An 11,983-nucleotide genomic window follows, 5' to 3' on the forward strand; every position below is an offset into this window, starting at 1 on the left:
ATATATATAAAACTGTATATATATAAAACTTTACTGCTGTTGGGTCAGTTCTGACTCACAGAGATCCTCTGTTGGGTTTCTGAGGCTCTATGTAAATCAACATAAAGGGGATTATCCATCTTTCTCCCAAGCAGCTGCTGGTCAATTTTAAAGCAAAAGAGATACATAGCCTATTTTTTAAAAATTATTTTATATTGGATTGCATTTAAGATTTGTATACATTGTGTTTATACTATCCTTTATTCGCACTGTGTTTCATACAATCATTCCTATTCGTTGTATTTTATAAAATTAATAACCATTGAACTATGCCTACCAATACCATGTTCTTTCCAGATCCCCATGGGATCTTGACCATTTCCTTTACCCTTTCCCTCAACCCACCAAATTGTGTGACTTTGTGATTTCTTCCCTACCCATCTTTACCCTTCTATTCCCACCCTTTCTTCCTTTGGACCCCATACATCTTTTACTAGTTATCCCTCTATTTTTACTACAGTGGTCTTATGCAGTATTTGTCCTTATAAGACTGAGCTAGTTCACTCAGCTAATTCTCTCCAGTCTCTCCCAGGTTATGTGGTGATGTTTGAAATTGCTTATCCTGAGTGCTGCATAGTATTCCGTTGTAGAGGCACATAGCCTTTGAGTTAGCAATGCAATTCATTACGGATTACTCTACCAGAACACTTTTAAGTATATATACAGATTCATATACATATATGTGGATAGATAGATATAGATCTGTTTATCTCAAAATACTTTTAAATGTACAATTTTGTGACATTAGTGATATTCTTTATATGGGTGTGTACTTTCACAGGGAGTTTGCTGTTAACCCAAAGGTAGCTGTTCCAGTCTGCCAGCAGCTCCACAGAAGAGGAGTATTCTCCTTCCATGCAATTTACAGCCTCTGAAAACCCACTAGGGGATCAGCAATGAGGTAGTTGTGACTTGACAACAATGAGGTTTTCCCCTTCAGTTTGCTGTCATTATCCTTTCCATTTGTTTACATCATCGTTACCAGAAGTTCAGTGTCCCCTATGCAATGAATGTCTCTTTCCCCCTCTCACCATAGTGCTTTTTTATTTTCTTACAATTCACTTTCTACCTCCTGCTAGCGACAACATGAATTAAATGCAGCAATGACAGGGACTATGCGGCAGGTTTTTGTTTCTATAAATATCACAGGACACTGAAGCAAGCAAACTCAATACAAATGTACATTGGCTAGACAAATTGGATTAATCTTTCTAAAAATATTTTCTGGCATTTAAATCACACTTTTCTCATATCGCTGAATAGATAAAATCTTTGACAATTAAAAATGTTTTTAAGAAAAAGAGAGTTCACCATTAGGTATTTTTTTCCCCTAGAGTTATTTGTTAATGTTATTATTTCTTTTCCCCCAGTGTTCTCTATTAGTTTTCATGGTGCACTTACACAGGGTTGTGTAAACAACCTCGCTAAATGTCCTTGCCTCTGACACCAGGAGGTTGGACCCTTTAGGATGATGTAGGAATTCTTAGATTCTGTGTCTCTTATAGTAGTTAGGCAGGTGGCCTTGTCCTCTTGGACACAGGTCTTAGTTGTCCTAATTTTTAGTGAGGACAGTAATATTCTTTGTACCAAATATCGTTGGGGGCAACATTATGGGGCTTGATGGGGTGCTTAGCCCTTTCCATGTGTAGGGTAAACTCATTTAGTTTATCTCCCTACTCCAAGGTAACCTTCAAAGGTCAACTTCTGCTACCTAGCACAGTGCACAGCCACTCCATACATTTCCATTTAAATTACTCTGTTGTCACGTGTTCATCCCATTCTTGCTGGAAGTAAGGAGGTGGTGGCAGTATCTGTGAATGCTATTATTTGTGACCCATGTTAGCCTATCTCTAAGAACACAGTAGCAGGACGTCACTCAACAAGCCATTCCATGGTTGACAGAGACTATTTAGTGAATCAAATGAAATGGGACTAGAAAATGAAATCATTTCCCTGAGGCTTTCAATCATTAAAGATGGACGTTTAAGCTTGACATCATCAGAGTGTCCTTTCAAGGAGCTTAATTTTCGATGACACAGGCTTTCAGTGGTGTGTCGCTGCATGTAATAATTTTTGTTTTCCTTTTCTTTTCAGGGTATATGAGAAATATTTACTTTCACATGGCCTTTGCCAACTGCCCTTGAAAGATGTGGAGGTGATTTTTTCAGAATGTGACTTTGTTCCACCTCACCTTTTTCACCTTGACCTCTGCTGTCAGGGAGGACCGATTTCTCTCTGTCACTACTTGTGCAAGTTTGCAGGAACTGATTATGGAACTCAGACTTAATCTCAAATGCCAGCAAAATGCTACTTTATTTTTCTAATTGGTTTTTACCTCTTTTTGGGATTGCAATTACAACAACGTTAGTGTGATAGAAAGAAGAGAGAATCCTTTAGTATTTCAGTGCCACAGGCCTTGCTTTGCTCAGCAGCTGGTTTGATCTCCTTCTCACATCAGATTTGGAGAAGCTTTGGGGGTCCTTAGAGATTTTAATTCCTGTCTTTAATCCAATGTCCAAACAGAAGCAAGAGTAAATTTTCATGTATATTATTTAACCCAATTTATCAATAAATTTGTGCTATTTCTAAATAAGTGCCTTGTTTTCTTTTAAAATGTATAGCTCTTACATTTTTGAAAACCCATTGCTGTTCATTGGCTCTGATTTGTAATACACCCAAGTGTGTCTGAAAAGAACTGTGCATTACAGGATTTTTCCTACTTATTTTCTGATGTAGATCACCTTTCTTCTGAGGTACTGCTGGGTGGACTCAAACTTCTAACCTTTCAGTTAGCAATAGAGCAAGCAATTGTTTGCATCATCCAGGGACTCTTTTCTCTTGATTGGTCTCTTCCTGTAATAGTTTCTTTTACAGCCCATACTCATTAACTGCAATCTCTATTGAATCTTAATTTGGTCTAGATTTTCTTTCTTATACTGTTTCCTGAGTTTCAGAATTTATTTCCCCAAAAGCTAGTATTTCCATAAAGTTCAGGTTGGCACAGATGCAATCAACATCTTTGGTTCATAAGAGCCTTTGACATTTGCCTTCACTGATGACGCGATGGTTAACATCCTTGGTCGCTAATTGAAAGGTTGGTGGGTTGAACCATCGATGGCTCTGCAAGAGAAAAGGCCTGGAGATCTACATCAGCAAAGATTTCAGCCTGGAAGCCAGATTATACAATTCTACTGTCTCCTGTAGGGTTGATACACGTCTGAATGGACTCAATGACAGGCAACAATAACAAAACACCCTACTTCCTGTTGATGCAGAAGACTCTCCTATTTAACTTTGGTGGCTTCACTCAATTTATACACCAACATTGATGCCAGTAACTTTGCTGGTGTGATGTGGTGACTCTCTGTCAGGTCAAATCCACCAGTGAATCATCAGGAGGAAGACGGACCATCTCCTCCCGTCTGATAGCCAGCCTCTGAAGTCCCACTGGAGGGTCAGTTTTGTGTCTGTTCCAACTCGACAGCAATAAGAGTTGAATCTGAGTTGTGTTTATGCCAGGGCTTTAACTAGCTCATTCATTGCCTTTGCACCACAGATAAGATTTTAATTCAGTGAATCTGGGGTGAAAGAGCATATTCTCAGCAGGGGGTCAAGCCAGAACAAACCAGCTCAAAGCCCTGGTTTATGTACCCTAATCTGCTAGAGCATTGGTTTCCCTTACTAGTACCTTGTACCCCCTCCATATTACAAAGGATAAATACAAACTTCAGTCTTACATAAAGGCTAGAGCAGTGAATCATTTTTGCACCAGACAAGTGATTATAATCTTGCAATATTAAGAAATCTTCTATATTATTCATTGTTCTGTTGAAATGAGCTCTACTAGGAAGATCCTCTGAATGCGGACAGAGTGTGTGGTGGAGCTCCCTTATTGAAACAAGCTTGGAAGGAGGAGTGACATCGACTTCCATAATAGCTTGCCTCCGGAAACCCTATGAACCTAGAGAGAGGATGAAAGGCACCCAAGCACTGAGGACTCTCTTTCATAGGGTCGCTATGAGTTGCCCGCAACTCGACGGCACTTAACAACAACAGGAAAACTCTCTGCCAACACCTTTATCTTACTTGCATCCACAATTACTATACTTGGTACCAGAAAGGATATTGGGAGATGTATGTATTGGGAAAGCCTGTAGTCAGGGACCTCTCCAAATTTTTGAGGACTAACATTGTCAGTTTGAGGACAAAGGTGAGCCAGATTCAGTTTATAGTCTTTTCAATCATTTGCTGTACATCTGAGAGCTGAACAATGATTAAGGATGACAGAAAAATTGATGCCTTTGAACGTTGGTGATGGAGAATAGTACTGAACATCCCATGGATGGCCAAGAGAACAAACAGATATGTCTTGAAGAAGGAGCAGCCATAGGGCTCCTTGGAGGCAAAGATGATGAGGCTTCTTCTCACATACTTTGGGCATGTTGCTAAGAGAGGTTATTCCTTGGTGAGGGACATGATACAGGGAAAGGTGGAGGAACAGCCAAAAAGAGGAAGACCCCTAACCAGGTGGGTTTGCCATGGTGAGTACAACAATGGGCTTGGGTATGTCAGAGACTGTGAGAATGGCATGGGATAGGATAGTGTTCACATTGATTGTTCATGGGATTGCTATGAGTCATACTCAACTTGAGGACACCTAACAACAAGGAAGACGATCATTGAGATGAATGGCCTTAACCACAGCAGACATTGAGAGGCTGGTGCAAGACCAGGCAAGGTACATAGTCATACAACCTGTTGTACAAACTCTGTCTTCAAGAAAACACCAGAAGTTCAGGGTCTTGGGCAAAGGCTCATAATTAGGGGACCCACAGAAACAGGCTGGGGATACTGTGTGTAGAAAAGTCCACTCTGAGAACAGATGGCACTGGAGGCTGTTTCTATCTATGGAGTTAATATGAAGGGACTCTTGGTTCCACTTGCTGCTGCCAGCAAAGCTGTGCTGATGCTACTGACACTAATGTAAAATGCTGGGTCCACTGGAAATCCTTGTCATTGCCTTATATGGGGAAACAAAATCCCTCAGCCTGAGTCAGAAGCATTGCCAAACTGATTGTAAATGTGTTGCCGGCAGGAGGCAGGCCTTTACTGCTGTGGCACTGGGCCATCCCAAGCTGCACTAGCCAGGCTGCTGCCTCACAGCCTTGCGGCCAGCCTTTGTGCCTGGCTTGGGAACCATCACATGCTGTCCTTTGCAAGTCTGTGACCAGGGCTAACATGGGGGTGGAAGGAGTGCCTTCATTTCTTTTGGGGCTTTCAGGAAAAAATTGGTGTCAATTACTGGTCTGCTCTCTGGTGCATCCTATGCTCCCAGGCGAAGATTTTGTTCAGGTGTCTGGCTTCATTGAAACAATCATTGCACAGGTATGGAGAATTGTGGCTTCATGGTTGAAATTTTCCAGACTGTGTCTGCATTTGTAAACATCTCCCCGGAACAATTCCCTACTTAGATGAACTTGGCTATAGTGGCGGTAGAGGAGCTGCCTAAGGGGGCCTGCCATTGTGCCCTTCACATTTAATCAGCCCAGTTGAATTGCTGGGAGTACAATTTGACTTGTGATTGACTCTGGATAGAAAATCCCTGAGTGCAGTTTCCATTTCTATTTCATTAGAAGGCTTCCCTTGGATGTGTTCTTTTTCTAAAAGGCAAATAAAAGCCTAGAGGAAACAAACTGCTATAAAAGAAATAGGTATTTAGCACCGAAAGTTTAAGTAATCCTGGAGGTCCTTGGGTTTGTACTCAGTTTGTACTCAGCTGCAAATTGAAAGATTGGTGGTTTGAACCCACACAGAAGCACTGTAGGAGGCAGGCCTGGTGATCCGCTTTTTGCCACGATCCCCCTAAAGAGCAGTTCTACTCTGAACCCTGCGGCCTTCCATGAATAGAACTTGGTACCAATGGTTTGTGTGTATGTGCGCGTGTGCGTGCGCGCGCACACACACACACACACGCACACACTTTGTATTGTGTTCTAAAAACAATACAGATAGGCAGTTACAAAAGGATACCAGTGATTTTTTTCAGATTTTAGTCACTTACCCATTACCATCAAGTCAAAACAAACTCATAGCTGACCTCCCTGCAGTTCCTGAGGCCGTAAATCAAGATGACCCATCTTTCTCCCATGGAGCAGCCGAAGGATTAGAACTGCATGCTTCCAAGCTGACAGTGCAGCTCCTTACCTGCTAGGCCAGCGGGGCCGTCTTAGTCATAGGTAATGATGTGAATATGTGTGCAACCTTGCAGATAATTTTCTATCTGTGTACATTAACATTGTTGCAGTTTAAACCCTTGTAAGCACATGTCTAATGATGTCTGAGGACTTGCCCTTGGCACTGGCACTGGTGGCTTAAATGAATGCACATTTATAGGAGTTTGAAATATGTAATCAAATTACTTATCCAAGAGGTGCATCATTATCCTTTTATACCACTTACTCTTTTCCTTCTATATTTCTCCCCAGTGCTACTTTGGGGGTAAAAATCTGTGTGAATGTGTTGGATTGGGGGGGGGGGAAGTCATTAAGGAAGTTAAACTTTTTTTAGAAAAATATGTGTAAGTATCATAACTTTTTTTCTTCCTGTCTTTTGCTATATTTTTTTTTTTGAAGGGGAAAGCAGATATGTGTATGTGGTTGATTTGTAAAAGATCTCTCTGTGTTAAGAGTATCACATTACAAAGATTCTTCCAATTAAAACTTCTTTTTTTGTTTTAGTGTTGCTTAAGGTCGATGGTTCAAGCCCAGCAGCTGCTCAGTGGGAGTAAACAGAGTCAGTCAAGATTTGCGGCCTTGGAATCCTAATCAGTCAGTTCTATTCTGTCCTATGGGTCATTCTGGGTCAGAACTGACTGGACAGCAGGGGTCTTGCTGTTGGAATGTAACTGACATTTTACATATCTCTATATCAGAATCTATCAAATTTGTTCTTGTGGTTTCTATTCAGAATTTCTATCTAGGATTGTCAGAGGTGCAAATCCACAACCCTAAAGACTACCAAAATGAAGGATTTGCCCTACTGCCAGGAATAATTCTGGGCAGAATGGACAGACATGCTGCCACATTCTACTCAAAATAGGCCTGGGAGCCCGTGTGTGTTTTGTATGTTTGCACACTGGAGAAATATTTCTGTCAACCTTGAACACTTTCTTTCAGCTTAAAGAAAATTATGGATTCTTTCCCAGTGATTTTGTTTTTGGTGTGTGTGTGTTGTTTTTTTTTAAAAAAAAGCATTATAAAGAGCCCACAGATTATATTTGGAGATTTGATCTCTTTCAGAAAGAAGGATTAAGAAATAAAATTGGAGTTTTAGAGAACATAAACTCATTGTTCCCACCCCATGAGAATATTTGGCATTTATAAAGATGGAAACTTCAAGGTAAAATTTAATTATTTGGGGATGACTCTATCTAAATTCTATAAAATGGAAATTCTTTTTGTTTGTGGTTGTCATTGCTGTGTTGATTCTGACTCCATAGACACATCATGTATCAGAATGGACCTGTCTATAGTGAATACTAGGCTTTTGTTTTTGTTAGGTACTGTGAAGTAGCTTGAGATTCACAGCAACTCTACAAACAACAGATAGAAGAAACCTTGCCTGAACCTGCGACATCCTCGTGGTCTCTGCCATGCCCAAGTCCACTGCTGTAGTCCCTTGTCAATCTATTCCGCTGGGCTTTTAGGCAACATGTAATCATAGAAACAACAGCTACGTGCATGATTTTAACTTCTAGAAAACTAAGCAAATTCACGTGATTTAGAGGGACTGTTTTTCTGCAAGAGTGTGTTGTTGAGAGATGTGACTGATGGAGAAAGGAGGAGGGACCATGTGGAATGTTTAACAGGTGGATAAAAATTGTGCTTTCTTGTTCTGTTTTTAACATGATGAAATATTGCACATGGTTGCATTATACTTGTGCTTATATGCATAATGTTGGTTGTTATGTACTGTTGAGTTGCAACTGAATCGTAACTGACTCTTCAGTGGGTTTTCAAAGGCAGTTAACTGCAAAGGAGATTTCCCATCTTTCTGTCTTGGAGCAGCTGGTGGATTCAAACTGAGTACCTTTGGATTAACAGCACAACTCCTTACCACTAAGCCACTGAACTATAATTCATTCATAAGAGGAAGGGAAAAGCTGAGAAAATGAGAACTGAGGCACAAACTGAGATTTGTACACCAATATTCATAACAGCATTGTTCATCATCACAAGGACATGGAAACAGCCCAAATGTCCAACCACAAATGAATGGATTGAGAAATTATGGTACATTCACACAATGGAATATTATGTAGCATGCAAGAGCAATAATTTTGTAAATTATTACCTAATTTGGGAGCGACTGGAGAGTATTATGCTGAGTAAACTAACTCAGTGCCACAAGGATAAATAGTGTATAAATCCATTATTGTAGAATGAATATAAGGATCCAGGAGGGGTGGGAGAGGTTGGAAGCAGAGGGATGAGGATGTGCAGAGGGAGGGGGAGATTAAGGATGGGACTGTACAATTTGATGGGTGGGTGGTGGTGGTGAGGGAAATTGAAAGATTTTGTTCTTGAAAACAATGTATTTGAATTTTATAAATAAACTAGTAGAAAATTTTTTAAAAAAGAGGAAGGGAAAAGAAAGTTTTCAAATTTCTCTAAGAATTTTAAGGAGGGGGAGAAAAACACCCCAAAACATGTTGGCATCTCTTTCAGGAAGAGGATATGCTGTGGAACATTTTTCCTTTTAGATATTTCATTGTCAGAGAGCTGGACAATGACTAGGTATGATAGAAAAGGAATTGATGTGTTTGACCTGTGATACTGGAGAAGAGTGTTGAATATACCATGGACTACTAGGAGAACAAATAGTTTTGTCCTGGAGAGAGTGAAACTAGTCTGCTTCTTGGAAGCAAGGATTCTGAGGCTTCGTCTAACATGCTTTGGGCATGTTGTAAGGAGGGACCAGTCATTGGAGAGGGACATCATGATTGGAAGGGTGGAGGGACAGAGAAAGAGAGGGAGACCCTCGATTAGATGGATTGATTGACTAGGGTAATGAGAATAGGTGTGTCAGAAACAGTAAAGTTGACACAGTATAGAGTGGGTTTCAGGCCTATTGTACATAGGGTCGCTATGAGTCACAAATGGCTTGAAGGCACATAACAACAACCAACCAGCCAACCAACCAACCAACCAACCAACCAACCATTGTTAACAAAGTGATCAGAGAGGATATTTTTTTTCTTTCCTCACAAAATTTTCTTCCAAAAAGTGAGAAGGTTTTTGGGTTTGTTTTTTTTTTTTTGGTGGGGGGCAGGGGAGGGAGGGAGCATATAAAGGTAAAGGGCATTTATGATCATGTTATTTCACCATCTGCTGCTCACAGAGGATGCAGGACAATGTGTGGTGACGTTCATGACCGGTGGAAGTACATTGGTGACTGTCCCTCCGCTCAGCCAGTCCGAGTCGCATGTGTGTCCCTGGAGCCCACATCTTGCTTCTCTGCAGCATGGGAACTGTGACATCTTCACAGGGCACACCTTTCAGTCTCTATAAAATGCTATAAGAGAGATCAACAGGCAGATTGTAAATGAACTAGAAATTTTCATTTTCATTTACTAAAACCATCATTGAGTTAAATGAACCAGAAATTGTGTTTCATGCCATGAGAACAGAAATAAGTGTATTTGAAGCTGGGCACACGTGGATTAGGAAAAATAAAAACATTAAAACAAATATTTACAGTTGTAGTCTGTTTTTAATATGTCCATAAGGAGGTACAGATATCAGTCTGTGTCTTGTTCATTTTCCTCAAGTAGAGCTTAGTAGAAGGCTCTGCTCGCCTTCGTCACCCGACTCACATATCCACCTGGCATTTGACAGTCACCGTAACAAGAAGACATTGTGATGGGACCTTGCACTGGATAATTAAATGCCATGCCCAGGATGAGATGTATGCGGTTTCTGTTCACATTTCTCATACCAGAAAACATGCTATGATTGTCCCTAACTTGAGAGGCAGTTGTGTGCAGGTGAGCTGATTGTGAATCATAGTGACCCCTATAGAGCGCGTAGGGTTTTCTAGGCTATGGTCTTTTCTGCTGTACAGAAGATCTCCTATGAGTTGGAATCTGCTCACTAGCACATTCTAGTAATCACCTTTATGGAAGCAGATCTTTTCTCCTTCAAAGCCAATGGGTGGCTTTGAACTGCTGATCTTTTGGACAGCAGCTGAAAAAGGAAGAGAAATAGAATCTTTGGAAACAACCCCAATAACTATCTAAACTAATAGCACTGTAAAGATGAAGAGACAAGACAGAAAAAGTTGAAAAAATAAGGTAAGAAGTTAATATAAATGCAAAACAAGAGCAGAGATTTAGCTCAGTCCCAAATCTATTAAGGGGTTAGTACATGCTAGGCTCTGTGGAGTACAGATATGTCTAACCAGGTGCCAAAGAACTCTGAATTAGGGGGAGGCACACACACACAGATACAACCTAGGAAAATACAAGACAAAGTATGCAACATGACAAAGTAAGAGATAGATGTAGGCAAAGCCAGATCAGAGCTTTGTGGACCAAGTTAGGTATCTTGGGCTTTCAGAGAACTATGAAATGAAAACTAACTCAAATGGAGCTCCGGTGGCTTAGTGGGTAAAGTGGTGTTGTGCTGCCAATCCAAAGGCAAGCCAGCAGTTCAAATACACCAGCTACTTCAAGGCAGAAAGACGGACAATCTTCTCTTTTACGGTTCAGAGCCATTAAAACCCCCTTGGATAAGAATCCAATCTTTCCACAACCTCACCAGCATTTGTTGTGTGCCACTCTGTTGAACTTTGCTATTCTTGCTAGAGTGAGATGATATTTATTGTTGCTTTGATTTACATCTCTCTGATAGCTTGGCGTTTTGAACATTTCTTCATGTGCTTATTAACCATCTGAGTTTCTCCTTTGAAAGAAGTGTCTATTCTTTTGTCCGTTTGGTGATTGGGTTGTTTTCTGTTTCTTCTTGAAGTGCTAGAATATTTCATAAATTTTAGATATGAGTTCCTTGTCAGATATGTCATTGACTAAGATTTTTCAAGCTCTGACGGCCTAGAGCCAGGAAGCTGCACTGCAATCCCAGAGGTGTGTGATTCGAATCCACCAGATGCTCTGCTGAAGAAGGAGGGACAATCTCTTCCTGTACAAGTCAGATCCAATTTGACGGCACACACATTAAAGATAATAATAATAATAAAAAAAATACGCTAAGATTTTTCCCAGTCTGTGGGTTTCCTACTTGGAATATACTGGAAAGAAATCAGAAACATCATGCAACCAGATGTATGCACACCTATATCTATTGCAACATTAGTCAAAAGAGCAAAGATGTGGAAGTAGCTCAATTGTATGTCACCAAACAAATGGATAGAAACATGTGAATATTATGTATTATGTAGAAACAATAGAATATTATGTAGCAATAATATATAAAGATCTTGCAAAACATTACACAACATAGATGAGTTTAGAAGCCATTATGCTGAGTGAAATATCTCTGTCACAACAGAACAAGTACTGCATAAGACTGCTGTTACAAAACACTATTGAAAAGTGGTGGAGTAAGTAGAACAGGAAAAAAGTGGAGATGAAAGAAAACATTTTTAATGGAATGTACGGTTAGGCATTATATGTATGACAACAATCTGGAATAAGAAATTAATTGAGTGAGAGAGAAGGAAGAAGGAGGGAGAAAAATGTGCATCAATGAATGAATGAAAACCCAGCCTTTCTGTAGACTTTCATTAAAGTTACAATAAAAATATACTACAGGAAAAAAAATATAGTACAGGAAAAGAAATTTTTTAAAAAGTAGAAAAATCTTAACAAAAGACTCATTGCGGCTGTCAGCTTCCCAGAAGCCCTCAGCCAGAGGCCAAGAAAATTCTG

The 11,983-nt window shown here is 40.1% G+C and overlaps 1 protein-coding gene across 1 annotated transcript in view; it reads left to right on the forward strand.

Moving 5' to 3' along the window:
• The window catches only part of EPSTI1 (epithelial stromal interaction 1 (breast)), a 220,995-nt gene extending 218,632 nt beyond the window's left edge, over positions 1 to 2,363 (forward strand). The window contains exon 13 of the mRNA XM_006884612.1: positions 2,208 to 2,363. Within this exon, the coding sequence (XP_006884674.1) occupies positions 2,208 to 2,363 (156 nt within the window). The remainder of the gene's footprint in view (positions 1 to 2,207) is intronic.
• Positions 2,364 to 11,983: the final 9,620 nt, after the last annotated feature.

This window comes from Elephantulus edwardii, unplaced genomic scaffold, assembly GCF_000299155.1.
Source record: "Elephantulus edwardii isolate Elephantulus edwardi_28Jun2011 unplaced genomic scaffold, EleEdw1.0 scaffold00036, whole genome shotgun sequence".
Lineage (NCBI taxonomy): Eukaryota > Metazoa > Chordata > Mammalia > Macroscelidea > Macroscelididae > Elephantulus > Elephantulus edwardii.